The sequence below is a fragment of the Mastigoproctus giganteus genome, chromosome 3, assembly GCF_048544385.1.
Source record: "Mastigoproctus giganteus isolate SK-2022 chromosome 3, ASM4854438v1, whole genome shotgun sequence".
NCBI lineage: Eukaryota > Metazoa > Arthropoda > Arachnida > Uropygi > Thelyphonidae > Mastigoproctus > Mastigoproctus giganteus.
This window is the reverse complement of record NC_143577.1, coordinates 14,195,380-14,216,244: the sequence shown is the minus strand read 5'-3', so window position 1 is coordinate 14,216,244 and position 20,865 is coordinate 14,195,380. Positions and strand designations below refer to the sequence as shown.

At 37.3% G+C, this 20,865-nt stretch overlaps 1 protein-coding gene across 1 annotated transcript in view; it reads left to right on the top strand.

Annotated features, from left to right (window-relative positions):
* The window catches only part of LOC150087728 (uncharacterized), a 66,186-nt gene extending 63,004 nt beyond the window's left edge, over window positions 1-3,182 (top strand). Inside the window, exon 6 of the mRNA XM_090369859.1 lies at window positions 3,165-3,182. Within this exon, the coding sequence (XP_090225985.1) occupies window positions 3,165-3,182 (18 nt within the window). The remainder of the gene's footprint in view (window positions 1-3,164) is intronic.
* Window positions 3,183-20,865: the final 17,683 nt, after the last annotated feature.

Below are 20,865 nucleotides of genomic sequence, written 5' to 3'. Positions count from 1 at the left end.
AGCAGTCTTCCATGTGCAACAGTATCAAAAGCCTTTCTAAGATCCAAGTATATAATATCAAAGTTATTCCCTGCATCCAGTTCCTTTGTGACTGCATCATAGTATCCAATCAAATTGGTCAGGCAAGACTTCCCCTTAACAAAACCATGCTATGTCCGAGCTATAACTGAAGTCTTGTCTAGATGATCCTGCAGTGCTTCTTTAACCAGTGCTTCCATTAATTTCCCTGAACAGAAGTTAAACTAACAGGTCTGTAATTACTTGTGTTGCCCTTTGATCCTCCTTTGTGAATTGGGGCCACATTTGCACATCTCCAGTCTATGGGTACCTCCCCTGAGTCCAAAGAAGCTCTCATAATTATGGCTAAGGGTTTGCTTACTTCCTTTGCTGCCTCCTTTAATATAACTGGATAGATCCCGTCCACCCCACGTGCCTTTCTTTTGTTTATCCTCAACAATTTCTCCTCCACTATCCTCTCAGTTATTACAAAATCATCTAGCTCACTGCCAGAGTTTACTTCACCTCTGGCATTCCCCTCCCTGAATAACTCGTCATGTGTGAATGTCGATGCAAATAACTCGTTTACTTTGTTAGCCACCTGAGCAGGATCATCAACAGTTGAACCAACAATATCCAGTGGACCAATCTGATTCATCCCTTTCCTTCTAGAGTTTACATAGGTTTATTATTTATTTTTACTGTTGGTGGCCTATTATAATCAATATTTCCCTTTAATAACATCATCGCCGTTTTGCTTGCAGAAATCTTTAACTTGTTAGTTGTTGTCCACTTATACAATTCGTGTATAATGCGGACCATTCTGTCTTCTAACATTATCCTTGACTGCTGAGATATACAAATGACCATATCATCAGCAAAAACTATCTTAAAGCAACTCTCTACATAATCAAATGGCCTTGATAACCATTGATTTATAACTATATTCCAAAACAGAGGTCCTAAAACAGATTCCTGTGGACATCCCCTAGTAACCCTCATATTAAATTGTAAATGCTCCGATCTATCAGTAATTTGCCGGTTGGTCAAATAACTATTTATAACTTTATACAAATTAAAAGGACAGTTTACTCTTGATATTTTAAGGAGTCCTTATGTGCTGTAATGTAATAACTAGATCGTATGAATAGCTTAGCTTAATTTTCAGCACTCACCTCATAGTAATCCGCTTAGCTGATGGAGGGTTTTACCACATACATAGTGGTTATAGGATTCTAATACTTTACAGGGATTATGGGTTTAATTAAGTTATGGGCTGTAGAAAAATTTTTAAGAAAGGAAAGTGCACCTTCCATGGTTGCCTAATTAAATTAATTAAGAGAAAAAAAAGAAAGGAAAATATAAGCTAATAATCGCGCACGAGCGACTTTCGAGTTTCCTCGTCTTCAGTTAGCTATAGTGGAGGGGGGGAAGAGAGCGCGCTTGTGTTATATACGGGTTGGGTTCCCGAAATGCATTTCAGTGCACGTGGAAACTTGATACGTGCTAAATTCCAAATGGGGGAGAAATTGGCGGGAATCTTTTTGTTTAACATGTTGAGCGATGTATGGCGCTTAAACCATTCAATAACGAGGGCTTCGTTTTCAAGGATTTTGTAGCTAGAATTTAATTTAATTACTGTGATGGCTGAATCGATGAGTGGGTTGTGATTTTGAGATTGGACGTGTTGTGTTAGTTCTGTACTTGCTGAATTAGTTTTGAAGCTATTAAAGTGGTAGTATGCACGCGTGTTGGAAATTTTTGATGTCCCGAATTTTGCTGTTGTACTGCCTATGTAACATGCTTGGCAATCTGATTGGCATCTGATCAAATATATAATGTTGTTGTAATCTTGTGTCTCGTACTCGTGTGTTGTCTTGTATGAATTGAATTTGGAACTTAATTTGTTATACGATGTGAATATTAATTTGATATCTGTATTTTTAAAAATCTGTTGAAGTCTCCTGGCGTATTGTTGATGATATGGGAGCGCGATAAGGGGTTTGTGTGTCTTGTTCTTGTTCACGTGGTTAATAATTTTGTTTGGGTTGTTAGTGTTATTATGAACTTTAGTGATGGTTTCTTTTATTAGTTGTGGTGGGTATTTTCTGTCGATGAATTTTTTGGTGAGGTATTGTAATTCTATAGATAGGTCTGTTTGTGTGTGGCTATATTTTACAGCGTTGTATATCTGGTTGTATAGAACTGATTTTTTGATGTATAGAGGGTGGTGTGAGTGGTAATGTAAGAATTTACCTGTATGTGTGTTTTTTCTGTATATTTTGGTGCCTAAAGATGTGTTTATTTTGTATACAGTGAGGTTTAGAAAATTAATTTTATTATCGTTTTCTACTTCGAGGGTGAATTTGAGTCTTTCATGTGTTGTGTTAAAGGTGTTCAGTAAAGTATCGATGGTGGTTCTGTTGCCTATTAAGAGGACGTCATCTGCATACCTCATGTATAGTTTAATTCCTGGGGGAAAGGGTTGGAGAATTTTTTCTTCGATTCAGCCATCACAGTAATTAAATTAAATTCTAGCTACAAAATCCTTGAAAACGAAGCCCTCGTTATTGAATGGTTTAAGCGCCATACATCGCTCAACGTGTTAAACAAAAAGATTCCCGCCAATTTCTCCCCCATTTGGAATTTAGCACGTATCAAGTTTCCACGTGCACTGAAATGCATTTCGGGAACCCAACCCGTATATAACACAAGCGCGCTTTCTTCCCCCCCTCCACTATAGCTAACTGAAGACGAGGAAACTCGAAAGTCGCTCGTGCGCGATTATTAGCTTATATTTTCCTTTCTTTTTTTTCTCTTAATTAATTTAATTAGGCAACCACGGAAGGTGCACTTTCCTTTCTTAAAAATTTTCTACAGCCCATAACTTAATTAAACCCATAATCCCTGTAAAGTATTAGAATCCTATAACCACTATGTATGTGGTAAAACCCTCCACCAGCTAAGCGGATTACTATGAGGTGAGTGCTGAAAATTAAGCTAAGCTATTCATACGATCTAAGGACAGTTTACTTTCCTTAACTCGTGTAAGATACTTCGATGCCAAGCGGCATCAAATGTCCCCTCAAAATCTATAAATACGTCTAATTCATAATTAAATCTTGAATTATGTTCATGATTTAGGAATGTTTTAATTTCATTTTCAGATGAGACATTTTTCTTGAAACCAAATTGATGACACAACATAATTTTCCTATTTATCAGTAATTGCTGTAATCGCCCATACAACAATCTCTCATACAGTTTACCATGATTAGGTAATAATGATATTGGCCTCAATGAAGGCCTTTGGATTAATAATTTCCTTATCAATTTCAGGAGTGCACTCTTCCAAAAATCAGAAAAGTACATTCCAATAAACATTTATTATACATATTTAAAGCTACACTTGGGTAACAATCTACAAATTTAATTATTGCACTATTCTCTACTAATTCCAGCCCAGCAGTTTTATTAACATTTAATTGTTTTAATATTGAACTCAATTCAGCAATCTCAAACAAGGAATCATTATCATCTGTAAAATATCGAGCATTACAGGTTCTGATCAAAGTTTGTTCCTCATTCTCATCCAACACATCTTGTGGACACAGCTTGCACTGTTCATTGCTAATCCATTGTTTCACTAATATCAGTTATAATTGTATGGACCACTTCCTGTGTTGTTATTTTGTTCATTGACAATCCATATAAAAGTCCCCATGGGTCACTGTTTCCAACTGTAAACCCCAATGACCTCCAAGCTCTTACTTTATGTTCATATATGGCCTTTTGATATTTCTTTCTTTTATTCCTAAACAATTATTTAAATTAACTAGCTTCAGCAGCATTCCAAGATCTTTGCCTTTGGTATTGTTTTCTTAAATGAAATACTTCTGCAGTTGCATAAAGTAAAGCCCTATAAAGTGCATACCAGTGTCAAATACTTATTATTCCCAAATTATATATCAATGGAATGCCTGAACTTTCTCCAATTAATGTTTTTATACAAAAATCTAAGTTGCTCCTTACACCTCAACTCATTACCCAAATCTTTCCCTCCTATTCTTAAATGAAATAACAATAACCAATGGTCACTATTAGTCACCTCAGTGTCCACATACGAATGACATATTCTATTAGTCACATTCTTAGAGGCCAATGTCACATCTCTATTGGACTCACCATTGGTTGTACTGAATGTAAAAGGTTGGTTTGGAACATTTATCACAGTTAAATTATTAGAGATTATAAAATCTTCAAAACTCATTCCCCTAGAATCCACAATTTGACGTTGCCAAAAATTAGACTTTGCATTAGAGTCCATTGTAAATATAACATTACCATAGCCAACTCTTAATAACACATTTTCCCTGTACGCTAATATATTTTCAACATTGTGCAGTGGTGGGCAATAGAGTAATACGAAGGAGAATGAAATTTGAGTTGTACACACATAAATACACACAGCTATACTTGAACATATGCTGCTAATAACAATTATATTCAGATGGTTGCAAAATACTACTATAGCAGCCTTTGGTCTTTCTGCTGTCACATTAGCAATTCTAACATCAACTGGAACTCCTACTACTTTAAATTTCTGATCTATCTGCATTACATATGGTTCTTGTAAACGTAGAATATCACACCCTTTGTCCTGTGCAAAAACCGTAGCCTCATCCATTACAACCCTAGACCGTTGTCCATTTAAACGCAATATATTCAAATAATCAATTAACTAGCCATTATGACAACTCCCAAAGTTATTAGAATTTACTGAATTATCCATAATGAACCCTCATATTTGCCATTTCTAATGCCTTAACATATTCCACACATATTACATCTCTCATTGATTGCTGGTAATCCCTTCCCCTCCTTTTAAAATTTACACAACAGCTTTCTTGGTCTCTATACTAGAAGTCAGCAAAAACATGCCCACATCGAGCACAATGACCACAGGAAACTGTTTTACGACTACAGGTTTGGACAGAATGACCATAACCTAGGCGCTTAAAGCATTTCATAACTGCAACAATTTTTTAAATTTGTGGGCAGTAAACCCCAAGTAAATTCTATCTTTTTTAAATAGATACTTCCAAAGCCTAGGGGCCACCCCAATAATCCAATTAGTCAACTTTATTTTTGATCCTGTATTAAATCTAAACATAACACCCTCTTTGATATCTTGAAGTTCAAAACCATAATCTTTAGTTTTCAGAATACAAATCAGTTATTAATTCATCTTTTGTTATATCATAAATCAAAATTGAAGGATCCTTCATTTTAAGTTTATCATATTTGATACTTTTATTGCCAAAAACCTCAGATCCTATAATCGTATTTAGATCACCAGAATTGTCTGTTTTCACTAATACACCTTTGATTCTCACTGTTGTTCTTAAGTTCCTAACCTTTAACTGTTCACTCTTCAGTTCATTAATAAACTACCTCCATGATTTCCTGGCTAGACTTGAACTGAGAATCTTCCTGTGCTCTTAAAATAATAGTATTATTCAGCCTTTGTTTATTACTAACTATTTTCATCACCCCCTCTACTCTAACTGAAGTCTCTACCTAATCGGGAATCTTTTTTCCTAGCTCTTGACCCCTGACCAGATCACCAAAGAAACTGGCTCTGACCTCTGGCTCTGGCTCTGACAAAAATGTGAATGCAATGTAACTAAAACGATCAATATCTAGACAAAATATATATATATATAACAAAGTGGCTGTGCATCTCTAGAATAGACTAGATTGATTAGCATTAGCATATGATGCAAGAAAGCAAGCTTATGCAGCATCAGCCAAAATAAAAAAAAAACTTGCACTTCACCCCTCCATTCGTTCGAAATACCTGTCCAGCTGAGCCTTCAATTTATTTATTTATTATTATTTTTTTTTTATGTGAACCACAAACACGAGAGGTATTAGAACCTATAGTACTTAGTAGCGTGCTTGGGTTGGAGGTTAAGAAGACGAAAGAAGATATTTGCTGACATTGGACTTGAACTTCTGTAGACTGTCATTTTCGGGAAATACGTATGAAGGAAGGTTGTTCCAGAAAACGGAAGTTGAATGAATAAATGAGGAAGATGAAAAGTTGGTTCTGTGGGTTTGAAGTTGGACAGCAAATGGATGTTGGCAGGTGGCGGCACGTGTTCGGACTATTTTGAAAGAGAGAGTGAGAATTATAGAATCAAATTCAGAAGAACAGTGCCCATAGAAGTATCTGTAGAAGAGATATGCAGCAGAAACAGTACGTCTATGAGACAGTGAGTGGAGGGAGTCTGTTAGAGATGAGTCATTAATTAACCTAACTGCCCTTTTCTGAATGGAATCAAGAAGCCTGAGAGAGGTTTTGGGGGCACCACCCCAGATGTGGGAACAGTATTCCATGGCAGGGCGGATTTGCGATTTATACAGAGTGAGCAGCTGTTTGGAAGAAAAGTAACGCCGAGAGCGAAAACGAAAACCAAGTTTTTTAGATGCAGAGGAAGCAATATTTGTAATGTGTGCCAAGAGAGATTAGAAGTCAGGGTAATCCACAAAAGAGATATATCATTTTGCCTTGAAATCGGAGCGTCACTAAAGATAAGCAGAGGAGCAGAAGAATCCTTTTTGCGAGATATAAGACAAGACTGAGTTTTAGAAGGGTTGAAATCAACTAAGTTGTCTTTGCCCCACTGGAGAATTACCTGAAGATCGGCATTTAAGGAATTGGTAGCAGATTTTCGAGAAGTTGAAGCTGATTGAGCAGGACAAGGTTTCTCAAAATGGAAAGTTGAATGCAATGTGCTATCATCGGCAAAACTATGGATAGGAATTCCAGTCAATGGATGAAAGTCATTGATATACAAGAGGAAAAGAGTGGGGGAAAGAACTGAACCTTGGGGGACACCGGCATTAGTGGAGAAGTTAGAAGACAGAGAGCCATCTACCATCACCCTCAGTGAGCGATCAGAGAGAAAACTGGATAACCAATTACTAAAAACAGTTGGCAAACCATAAGATGGAAGCTTGTTTAGAAGACCTTTATGCCAAACACGATCAAAAGCCTTTGAGGTGTCAAGAGCAACTACTTGTGTTTCACCGAACCTTTCCATTGAATTAGTCCATAAATGGGTAACATAAGCCAGAATATCTCCAGTGGATCGACACTGACGGAATCCATACTGGTGATCGTTAATCAGACGGAAGGTTTCTAGGTAGTTTAAGAGTTGGCGGTTAATTGATTTCTCCATCACTTTAGAAAGAATAGAAGTAATTGCAATGGGACGATAATTGGATGGGAGGGATTTCTCACCCTTTTTAGGAACTGGCTGGATATGAGCAAATTTCCAAGCAGAAGGAAAAACACCTTTGGAATAAGAAAGTGAAAAAAGGCGGCAAAGAATAGGAGTAAGTTTAGGAGCACAGGTTTTGAGAAGTGGAGAAATACCATCAGGACCTGGAGCTTTCTTAGCATCAAGATTCATCAAACTCCTTCTGATATCCTTTTGACGGAAGACCACAGGAGGCATTGAATGGAGCGTGTTGGGAATGGTGGGAGGTGTTTTACCAAGATCATTAATACATGAGCTGGAAGAAAAATGGGATGCTAGCAGGTCAGCTTTATCCTTGGCTGAAGTGGCAACAAAACCATCTGGTTTGGACAAAGGTGGGACAAAGATGGGCAAAAGTTGCGGCCAATAGCTTTGGCAAGAGACCAGAATGCTCGGCTACCATTAGGGCAAGAAGCAAGTTTTCTACACTTAGCCTGTTCAAACTGTAGTATGGACTGATTAATAACTGCTTTACAATTGTTGCGAGCTTTGGTGTAGGCAGAAAATGAAACTGAAGAATTAGAAACAAGCCAATTACGATATGCAACATTCTTCTCTTGGACAGCCTTAGCACATTTATTGGAAAACCAAGGTTTAGATAAAGGACGAGATTTTAAAGTGGAGTGTGGGATAAGAGATTCCATTCCTGCAAGAATAATTTCATTGACACGATCTGAGCAAACGTTGACATCAGAAGTTTTGAAACAGTAATCCGACCAAGGAAAGGAAGAACAGAAGTCTCGCAGGTCATCCCATTTTGCATTCTTGTAATGCCAAACAACACGTGGTTGGGAATAGCCATGAGATAAAGGTTCCATTGGAGAAGAGACAATCACCAAGTTGTGATCTGAAGTGCCTAAAGGACCTCACACTTCGACCGTGTATTTAGAAGGGTTGTTTGTGAGAAAGCGATCAAGCGTATTGGCTGTATGATTAGGATTGTCCGGTATTCTTGTAGGTAAATGAACAATCTGTGCAAGGTCATTAGTAATTGCAAAAGCCTCAGCATCTCGACCTGCTGGGTCGGTGTGACTACAAAACGGAAGCCAGCTGGAGTTATGAACATTAAAATCACCAAGGAAAATTACTTCACTATTAGCAAAGTTGGACTGGAGAAAGTCAAGTTGCAAAGAGAGGAAGTCAAAGAGCTCCAAGTGATTAGTGGAGTTGGGAGAACGGTAGAGACAACAGATGAATTTCACGCAATGAGGGAGAGAGATTTTAAGCCAGAGAAGATCAAAGAGAGGAGATTCCAAATTGCCAAGTCTCTGACAGGGAATATCAGAACGGACATATGCACAAGTACCACCTTTGAGGCGAAAGGAATCATACAGCGAATAATTTGGGCATTTGAGATGAGCAGTAGTTGAATCAACCGATAACTGAGATTCTGTCAGAAAACGTACATGGGGTTTGGCAGACTGCAAGTGGAAATGGATATCGTTGACATTAGAATTCAGACCACGTATATTTGTGAAATGAATTAGGAAGTCCTTGGGAGGTTTAGATATTTTCGCAGATAAGCTTGCTCTATTAGTTTGACAATTCATGGTGTATTCAATAGTAAGAAAAAGTAGGTGGGATATGCTGTATGAAGTAATGAAATTTTTGGATATGGCGTACACGTGGTAAGAATATACCCAGATCCTTGACATAACGTGGTCTCGACAATGCCCTTCCCCCGCATACACATATAAGTTGAGCAGATGGGCTGAGAGGTGGCAAATGAAGTTTAACATTGACAAATGTAAAGTACTGCATATGGAAAGCAGTAACTGTCAACAGTAAACAGTCTGTGGTACTACACTGACAGTGGAAGAGAATGAAAACGACCTGGGGGTAATTGGGCAGGCAGATATGAACTTTTCTGATGGTGTCTTCTCAATGATATACAGGAATTTTTCTAACAGGGATAAGGAGGTGATTATTCCCTTGTATAAGGCAATAGTCAGGCTATACCTTGAGTACTGTATACATGTCTGGAGGCCTCATTTCAAGAAGGATGAAGAGCTGCTGGAACGAGTACAGAGAAGGGCAACAAGATTAGTGAATGGAACAAAGGGTTGCTCTTACGAAGAAAGGCTTAAGTTTTGCGAATTACAGTGTCTGGAGACTAGGCACCTGCGAGGTGATCTGATTGAGGTGTACAAAGCCTTGAATGGTTTGCGCATGCTCAGTGCTGATGGGATTCTTCCTATTGCTCAGAATAATCACCTGAGAGGGCATAAATTCAAATTAAATTCAAAGAAAGACAGATGTAGGATAGATGTGCAGAAATTTGCCTTTAGTCAGAGGGTAGTTGGTTGGTGGAACAGACTTCCATCACTTGTTGTGGAAGTTGATAGCCTAAATAAATTTAAGTCTTAGCTGGACAGGTATTTCGAACGAACGGAGGGGTGAAGTGGAAGTGGAAGCAAGCTTATGCAGCTGATGCTGCAGAAGCTTGCTTTCTTGCATCATATGCATCTATTAATGCTAATAAGAAAATTCCACTGGTTCCTCAGACTAGGTATCTGGGGGTTATATTATATTGGATCATAAGTTAACTTTTTTGCCACACTTAAATCATTTAATGAATAGAATTAGGAATTTTAGTATGGCAATTATTAGAGTATCGAGATCAGAGGGGGGTTGCAAAGAAGAGTGTTAAATCTTTACTACAAGGCAATTTTTCGGCCAATTGTAGCTTACGCTGCATCAGTTTGGGTAAACTGTCAATAAGATTTAGGACAAAATTGTATTCCTTGCAGAAGGTTGTTGCTTGCTATGCATAGAGTACGTAGAACAGTGTGAACACATGTGTTACATGTTACTGTTGGTCATGTGCATCTTGATTTGTATATTGTATACTGAGCTATTAGTTATCAGTTATTACATAAGAAGAGGCAAGCAATACGCATTTATGAGTATTAGCAATAACGCTGTAGGAGATTCTAAAAAAGAGAGGAAGCTCATATTAGGAAAAATGTTGGATCTTTGGCAGGAGAGGTGGGAGGCTCTCAAAAGATAAAAAAAAATAACTAACAAAATAATATGAATTTTTGGTAAGGGTAAAGAAAATCATAAAACCATTTATCAAATGTACCGTATAATGATAATGTAAATCTAACCCATTTCATGTGATAGCTACATCGAACAATAAATCTTTTTTTCTATAAAGATTTCTACCATAACACTCGGCAGCTAACTGGCATCGGACATTTTGACACGCACCTAAAAAGGTATAAATTTCAAATTTTCTTGTTCAAAGAAAAAAAAATTGGAACAATGATGTAGAAATTACTAAGTACCATAGTGACACGTGGTTCCTGGGTTTGTTTGCACCCTGTTCTCCACAACCAAAATCTCAATAGTGTGAAGATAGGTGAAGTGCTTGGAATAATTCAGTCAATGGGGACCATCCCAAAGCAGTCATGTAACCTTACTAGGGGCACAATGTGAAAAAAAAAAGTTCCTGTTTGTACTCCAGCACAACCACTAAGTCAGAGGACTTCAGAATTAATTATTCTGACAATAAATACACTCATTAACTGTATTTGGGAGTCATGTAGGCTTAACCCACAGTTCCCACTCAGAGCACATTTGCGTTTGCACCTGTCGCATTACAAGCAGACAATCTCTTCGACAGGCAGAAATAAGTCAGTAAACTGTTGACAATGATGATGAAACGCCTTAACAGAGTACTGAACAACGTTGAAGTGAGTGTGAATGCAAGCAATAAAGGATTATAAATAAAAATAAATTTCACTTTATACTCTGTACAGCCACTGCAGCCAGAGGAGTGTAACTTCGCTGTAACAATTTAATTACAAAAGATAAACAAGCACAACAGTTATGTGTTGTCCATTTTCAGGCACATTAACATATACATATATAAGGCACCTATCTACCTGTCCATCTTCACGTAACGACAACTCCCAGTGAATGGATTTAATAAAATTTTATATTTGACCCTCTTAGAAAGATTTGTTGAGCCATCCCAAATTTTATTAAAATTGAATGAATAGGAATTGCTAGAAAGAGTACAGAGAAGGGAAACGACTGGTGAGGGGAACAAAGGGAGTGCGCTTATGAAGAAAGGTTAAAGTTCTGCAAATTGCAGCGTCTGGAGAATAGGCACCTGCGAGGCAATCTGATTGAGGTGTATGTGACTGGATTGAGCAGGCTCGATGCTCATGGATTTTTCCTCTTGTTCAAATTACAAACCTGAGGGGGCGGGCATAAACTGAAATTGAGAGAAGACAGGTGTCCAAAAGATGTACGGAAATTTTTCTTTAGCCAACGGATAGTTGTTTGCTGGAACAAACTTAGATCTGTCGTTGTGGAAGTTGATAGCTTAAATAAATTCAAGGCAGAACTAGACAAACATTTGGAATGAATGGATCAATGAAATGGGAAGTGTTTTTTTTTTTTTTTTTTTTTTTTGGGCTGATGCTGTATAAGCTTGCTTTCTTGCATCATATGCCTCTGCTAATGCTAAATGCAGCATTTTTTTTTTCTTTTTCATACATATCACAGTCTATTTATATTAAATATATTGTGGATGAAGCACTGGATATTATGTTTGTTGCTATGTGCCAGTTCCTTCATGTGCTTGGAAGAATAAATGGAAAATATGGTGGGTACACAGAAATGTTCTTGGTCCACAGAACAGTCATAGCTTTTTTTTTTTTTTGTTATCAACTTACTAAATACATAAATCACAATTTATTGCTCTTTCCTTATTAATTAATCACAGCAGAAATATTAAAATGTGTTATTTAAATTGTTATTAAAATACAGGAAGATATAATAAATATGCTTACAATTTTAAATTTTTTAAATCAGGGAGCCTGAAATAAATACTGCATTCCATCAGATGCTGATTACAAAAGAGTGATTATTACATCGAAAGGTATATGCAGTGAAGTAAAAACAACAATTTATTTGCTAATAAATTAGTAATTAAAATAATTATTTACTTTTCACTTATATTAATTTGTCCCTTATATTAATGTGCCTGCAAAAGTAATGCACCACACTGCATACATTAACTATCTCGTCTTTGTGCCAGTGGGCTCAATCTGCTAGGTGGCAGTGATCGTAGTGCATTAACGTGGGATTTATTTAGAGGTGTAACTATGATGAAATGTAAAGGGAAGGGTTTTTGCTTTAGTAAAGGAGACTACAGTGGTCTCTGACGATTTTTGAATTCTAAACAGTGGAACCAATTAATAATGTTACCAATAACAAATTCTAAATGGAAGGAATTCAGGGAAATAATCACAGAACCTAATAAGCTTTTCATACCCACTAAGAAATACTGTTCAAGGATTGTACCTAAATGGATATCAGATGAACTAATAAGACTCGTGGCAGAGAAGTAAAATGCATGGATTGCATATAAATTATTAGGTGACACAGAAGCCTATGGTAGATATAAGCTGATCTGCCATCAAATCACAAAGGACATTACTCAAGCTAAGGAAGATTATGAGAAATCTTTGGAAAATGATGCAAAGAAAAATAACAAAGTCTTCTTTTCTTATATATAGACTAGAGGGAAGGGAATAAATCACATGGGTCCACTGATATCAATGGTTCAACTATTGATAATCCTGCTCAAGTTGCTGGCAAGCTTAATAAGTACTTTGCATCTACATTCGCACATCAGGAATTTTTTTAAGGGAGTGGATGCCAGAAGTTTATCAAACTCTACCTGGGAGCTAGAGGATTTTGTAATAACTGAGAGGAAAGTAGAAGAGTAATTAAAAATAATTCTGATATTACGTACTTAGATTTCAGGAAAGCTTTCAATACTGTTGCACATAAGAGACTGCTGTACAAATTGGGCAGTGTGGCATTAAGGTAAGGCATTAAGGTAAGTTGCTGTGGTTAAAGGGATGATTGAGTGGAAGAAGACAGAGTGATTATCAATGGACACTGCTCTTTGTGGACTGATATTGTGAATGGAGTCCCACAAGATTGGGCACTGATCACAAGGGGGTAAACTCACTTATACAACATAAGCCCAAGACAAATACCATTTTCCCAAGTTCTGCCCGAGTCGCTAATATATTTTAATAGTATGGTTTCACCACAATGGGTGAATCCAATGTACATTTAAAAATCTGAGACACTGAAAGGATAAGTTTCGAAAATTACTGGCTTCCGAACAGTTGGCAAGTGGTCCCTATTAGTAAACATATGCCAAAATGTGAATAATGTATTTTGTCTAAGCAAACAGATGGACGTAAAACTTACATTTTAAAAACATAACTGTTATGTTTACCTTTAACCCCTACATGCTACCAAAGGAAATTTATGTAATTCGATAAAGCTTCTTGTAAAGGATTCTACATGCAAATAGAGAAAAACAAAATTTGGTATATACTCGCGCTCTCTCTTTCTCTGTCTCTCTGTTACATGCAAATGGAGAAACCGAAGATTACTATCCCCCCCCCCCTTTCTCTCTCTCTCTCTCTCCCCCCTTACCCAATGTGTCCTTGTACCTCCTTAAGTGCTTGAACAAAAATCCTGCGGCACATACCTCATCGCAGCCATAAATGTATATGGCCTGATATTTTATGTGGGTTACAGGTAGTCTATCAGTTAATAATGTCTTCTTTGGACAAGTTCTCCGCTGAGAATGAAAGAAATTGAGAGTAAGCTATTTTCGTGTTTAAATTTTCTTTTCAATTAGTGTTCAATATTTCTCGCGACTGCAACTTCACTTGAAAACTTTGTTCAATTTTAGTTATATGTATGCACTGTAAAAATAATTCTATAATTAACGATGTTCAAATTTAATAGCAAATAACGTGAACCCCCTACACGTAATGAACTTTCCGTCGACTACCAATTTATAAATAAGATATGCTATTCCTATTACTGTGAGTGTTTCCAGTGTTTCTGTTAAACATTGTAGCATTTCATCGGACAACATGTCTACTATTTGTCTACTATTTGACGGACATTCTTCTAAATTAAAGTTCTGTAAATTTTGCTGATTGACGTTTAGTATTTTCTGTTAACTGCCTTGTGAATTTGTAGTTTTTAATTTTTAAGGATGTTCCACTTGGTAATCTTAGAAGACTAAGTAAATCTTGAAATACATGCTCGATATGCAGATCCATTTTGCATCTGTTCTCGTAATTCCCTCTACAGGACAACTACATAATCATTGCAAAAGCTTTCTTAGTAACTTAATATAAATGAAACTTTGGTATGTTTCATTTATATTAAGTTACCCTGGAGGCCGCAGGGTTACCCTGCGGCCTCCAGGGTTAGCCCTATATACCGCTACGGTAGCTAATTTTAATGAAATTTCTAATTGCGTCATTTTAGCCACACCGTGCACCACTAAACAACCCCTTTGTGGCAAAGAGATGGCACATACCACGGTTTATAACAACCTAAACTACAAGCTGCAAACCTTTATACTAAATCAGTTTACTGTTAATCCCAATAAATTTAAATATTCTTTCTCTAAAAACAAGAACTACACTTCTCAACTTACATTTCAAAACAAGTTTCAAATAATTTTTATTAAGTAATATTAAATTGAATATTAATTTTATGAATTCAATTAATTAAAGAAACTATAATTACATAAAAATCTAGAAATTACTCACTTTGGTGTACACAGAATTATGTTTTTAAGTTCTTTCATATTTTGCCATAATTCCTTTTTGTTTTCTAAGTAATAAGGACAACTCTTATTTACGGATGCAATTGATACTCTATCGCTGCAAGGCAAATATGGTACAACATGCTCTAACATGTCAACGAATAATCTGAAAGGTATAACGATGCTCTTAAATCTTTGTCAATCACAACTCTTAACCTAAGCCGCTTCTATTTTCTTATTAAATTTCATTTATTAGGAATTTATAGTGCAAGGCCATTATTCCGAGTTTTATAGTTGTCTATAGTGAGACGTTTTTAAAGTTGTCATTATAACGAGTAGAGAATGCATCCTCTGGTTGTGTGTGAGAGGAGTGGGACTGTAACATATCATTAATTTAGAGATTGTAAGAGTAAGCTTGGCAGTCAATCTTCCAGCTACTTGTTTTGAGAAGTAGGTGGAATTCCAGATGTTAATTCACAAGAACATGAATGGAGAGTGGAAAGAGTTTATGTAATGTTGGTCATTAATGAATCCGATTGCCTTCTTTTGTTTTGCGTATATTCCAGTAATTGTAGTAGCACAGATTAAGGTTTTTCAAATACTTCAGCAGTACTCACATAGCTGAGAACGATACTAGCATCAGAAAGACCATGGGTGCGATTTACAATTTAGGTTACTTAGGTGGGTAAACGATTTGAATTTTGAAATAATAGAGAAAACAGGAGAGTTGTTGTGGGGGTTTTAGGCACATCTAAAAACTTAGGCCATATTGCACCGCATATCTTTGTGATCTGATTGCTGTTTTCTGGACGAAATACCCCAGTTTCCGAGGGAAGAAAAACCACGTTACCCTCGACTGAGACCGACTAACTCAGCCAATTTGTGAAAAAGATCCATAAAAATTGTTCGCATCATTGACGGGATTCAGAGTCAGAACTTCTAAACCCTGTGTGGGAAGGATGGTGATTATTCCAACTGCTACCCAAGACGACAAGACAGCATAGAGATTTATCTAATGTCTTCTGCATTGAATAACCATAGATGGAAGGATGAATTGGATCTCACTCAGAAAGAGAAACCCAATGAAACACTTTTGAAAGTTTCAAACGCCAGCAACAACAACAGCTTATTGACTGTTTCTAGACTTTTCTATCAACGTTACCCAAAGAACAGTGTAACACTTGAGATTCTCTGTAAAACGATAGTGAAAGAGTTCACTGTTAATAATTTCGATTTATTTCCATCTTTTCATAACCCGAGTTTCTAGAAATAAAATCATCTAACTCTTGTTCGACATCATCGATTAAATCAGCCATGTTGTGAAGAAAAAAAAAAAAACCTAAAAAATTCCTAGTCTCACTGAGAGGGTTCAATCGCGCACCTTTTCTATCCAAATGGGAGGTGGGTGATTATAACCACTGTGCTACCTCCAAGGGCACTTTGAAAGCATTTGATTTTAAAACGCATTCAAAATGATCATCTTTTATTCAAACGAAGAGTTTCAATTTTTCATAATCATTCTTATTAAGAAATATAAGAAATGTGTTAATCAGTTATAACTCTTACTGAGTAACAGACTTCGTTACCCCTGTACAGGTCGCTCTCCGTATAGCATAATTGCATTGCGTCACGCAATTTTAAGAATTAGCAATTTGTATGCCTTTACAGGGTATTCGCATTTTAAATCGAAAGCAATAAATGCTTATTATCTATTCACTGTGTGGTGATTTCCAATTAATGGGCAAGTATCGCGTAATATGGAAAATACAACAGTCCCTTTCTGCTGCCCCCTACTCAAGTTTCTAATGACACGATAAATAGTAACAGTAAGAGTAGTAGTAATAACACAGGTGCAACAGAGCAAACTGATATGTAGTATTAGCGAAAAGGAAAAAAAAATCACGCATCCATTCCCTCTGAAAGTTTGTCCAGTTCCTTCTTGAATTCATTTAATCTTTTCAACTTTCACACCGGCAAATGGAAATTTGTTCCAGCAATTAACCACTCGCTGCCAAAAGCAATTTTCTGCACATCTATTCTACATTTGTCGGAATTTCCTCAATTTGTATTTATACCCCCTCAGGTTCGTAATCTGAAGAAGCGAAGAATCCCAACAGAATTCAACGAGCTCAAACCATTCGAGGCCTTATATACCTCAATCAGATCACCTCGCAGGTGCCTAGTGTCCAGCTCCTGCAATTTGCAGAACCGAAGTGTTTCTTGATAAGAGGACCCCTTCGTTCCACTCACCAATTTTGTTGCCCTTCTCTGTACTCGTTCTAGCAACTCTACATCCTTCCTGTATATCATTGACAATACCCTATTACTTTCTCTGGCAGCCTATCTGCACTGATCAGAAAATTTCATATCTGACTGCACAATTATTCCCAGGCATTTTTCATTTTCCACCACCCTAAATGTGTGAACTTGGTACATTTCTCTGAGGCTACTGCAACCCATTAACAGTACTTTGCATTTGTCAATGTTAAACTTCAGTTGCCACTTCTCAGCCCATCTGGCCAACTTTTCTAAATCCATTTGCAGTTGCACGTTGCCATTACTGTCATCAACAGCCCTGCCAACATTTGTATCATCTTCAAACTTTGGCATGAAGCCTGATATAGCATTGATAAATATACAAAATATTCATCAATATCATTGCTAAATATAGAAAAAAACAGTGAGCCCAACGCGGAACCCTGGGGGACTTCCACTAATAACATTATTCCACGAAGAGCAGTGTCCATTGATTACCACTCTCCGTCGTCTCTCACTCAACCACCCTTTTATCCATTGTAGTAACTTACCTTTAATTCCATACCTCTACAATTTGTAGAGCCGTCTTCCATGCGCAACAGTGTCAAAAGCATTCCTGAAATCCAAATATATGATATCAAAATTATTCTTCGCACCCAATTCCTTTGTGACACAGAGTATCACATCAAATTTGTCAGACAACTCTTCCCCTTAACAAAGCCATGCTGTGTCTGAGCTATTACTACTGCCTTGTCTAGTTGATCCTGTATAGCATCTTTAACCAGTGACTCCATTATGTTACTCGGAACAGAAGCTAAACTAACTGGTCTGTAATTATTCGTGTCACCCTTAGATCCCCTTTGTGAATTGGGGATACATTTGCACATCTCCAGTCCGTGGGGACTTCCCCTGAGTCCAAGGATGCTCTCATAATTATTTCTAGGGGTTTGCTTACTTCCTTTGCCGCCTCCTCCTCCTCATTATCATAATCATGAGGTAAAATGTTGCAAATTATCCTTGCAACTCCTGTGAAATAAGGTGAATCAGAATATACGAGGCTCAATCAAAGTGTCTTGAAAGTTTTTATTAATTAAAAAAACAAGCAGTGGAGGTAAAAGACCAAAATGACGGATAGTCGCTCGGAAGCGATGGCCATATTGTTGGTTAGATCCGATTTTGAGCTCCACGAAACAGAATAGTGGGCAGTGTGGGTCCGTCAAGTTCATACGTGCCTTTTTGTTCCCAGTGGCAATCGTAATGGATATGAAAGTGGAAAAACGTTTCTGCGTTAAGAAGTTTCTATGGGCGTGGCGTAGCCGAGTGGTAGGAGCAAGAGTGCAGTAAACTAGGCCTATTATAAAGCGGTTTTAATTCGATTGATGGAAAAAAAAAAGGATTAGGATATAATATCAGCAGTTGTTGAAAACGGTGGATGGTTTTCCAACAAGGCAATGCTCCTGCATACATTGCACTCTCCATTCAAGAAATGTTGACCCCCAAACAAAAGTTCCTGTAGTAGTCTAATCTGAATGTTCCACGAGTTTATTTCTCGTCGCGAAACTCAAAATGAAGCTGAAAGAGCAAACATGTGATGACACACCAACCGTCCAACCGAATGCGACAACTGAATTCAACCTGCTCGCAGATGAATACATCCTACAATCCTTCCAGAAGAGTCAGAAACTTTGGGATACTTGTATATTATCAAGGGAAAACAATTTAAAGGGGATCGCTTGTAAAAATATATTGTATATACGCTAATTTATTTTAGTGTAGAAGAACTCGTATGTAAGCTTTAATCTATGTGCGTATCTGAAGCAGTTCTTCTCTGTTGGTTTCCTTAGACCAGGAATGAGTAGTAATTTTCTAGCGTGTCTTCAACTGTGACGTACCTCAATCAGAAACGCCCTTGTTAATTTGATAAGCGAACGAAAACTGTTAAATTCAGAATTCTGGTTCCTGAAAATACTGCGCTATCCACGTTTAGGGGTAAATAGCCCTTGTGGGCTGTTTCTGTTCATAATACAAACTAAGAGTAGCGCTTGAGAATTGTGACAATTCAACTTCCATAAATTTCTGAGCTTCTAATTCCGAAAGAGAAAGTTGAGGAAACGAAGCGAAACGTCTGACCAGACTCGACCATAATTACAGGGGACGTTTCAGCGCGATTCTGTTGAGGGGTCTTTTGTGTCTGGTAGAAATGATTTCAGCCACTAATCTCTGATGTGGGGAGGTTCGCTAATAATTTCGTTGCGAAAATTATTTTGTCTGCATCTGCTTTGTAGTGAATACGTTACCTGATTTAAGATGACGTAGAAAAACAGCACACAAATGGAGAGAAAAAAGAGGTAGGCCAAAGACAAAAATATTTACACTTAAAAATTACAATGAGAAAATTAAGTGGTGGAGACCTTTTATTTAAAATAAAAATGAAATGGGATACAAATGAAAAGTGAGCGCAAAAAATAAAAAGTAAACTCATATTAAAAATAAAAATACAAACAAGAAATGAAACGGAAGAAAGAAAAAAAAAACAGAGTTGACACCAAAGAGCGCCATTAGTAGTAGTGGGTAATGCAGTGGATGAACAGGGTCACGGGCAACGCATTGACCATCTCTACTGCTGTTTTATACGCCAACCTAAATATCACTCCCTGGAGAGTTCACACAGCATCCAGGAATATTCTTCTTCTCTCTCAGATGCTTACGGGTGTGATTGACACCCCCAGTCTTCGAGGACTTATTTCTACTCCACGTGCTGGACGCAGTAATGATAACCCCTACCTAACGTTGCATTCTATAATGTCCAATCTATGCTGGCCGAAGAATTTCTCCCCAAACAACGCAGTCAACGTTTCCAATTCACCACTTTGTGAAATACTCCGAAAGCAAGCAGTACAGAGTGAAGAGTCTCTCAGAAGCGCATAGCTTACTTCAACTATAGAACGGGAACATCCCCTCCCCCGAGGAAACTACTCGGATAAAGAAGATTGAATGGCCAACATGAAATGACTGTTGAACATCTACTTTTGCACGAGACTTTAAATAAATCCCACTTTTAATTTTGTCAATAATTCTATTTTGTAAATATATGCACTTGTGTAAATAATTTAAATTCTTGTACACCCTTCTAGCGGGTTGGCTGTGGAAAAGGGGTGAAAGCAAACACTTTCTATAAAAATAAAGGAATTGAATAATAATAGTTCACACTTTCCTGCAAGAGAATAAGTCTTGAGAAAGAGTCAGCAGACTTTCAGAAGGATGTTATAATTGGGTGTCATATCGGACAGGTGGCAGCATGCATTAATTATTCATCACCCACTGCATCAACTGTTGGCAACTTGCTGCAAAAACGTAAGGTTGAACCTTTGGTGAAGAAATGGCCAAGTAGTTCCCAAATCCTTGCCGATGGATTTAACGAGAACTGGTAACATATACACACCATCAATCTATCCATCTTTAGAAATGCTTTGCTTTGTAGAGAGAAGGAACTGCAGGAAATTCTATAACCGCTTCCACAACTCTCAGTGAGTTGCATATCACAAACTATGGTAGAGCTGCCACACAGCCCTTGACCACCAAATCCAATGTACAATGTTGTCACTCTTCCAGTGTTTAGAGAAGCCAGGAGAGCTTTTCCACTCATAATTCTGTCAAGTATGAAGAGTACTGCTA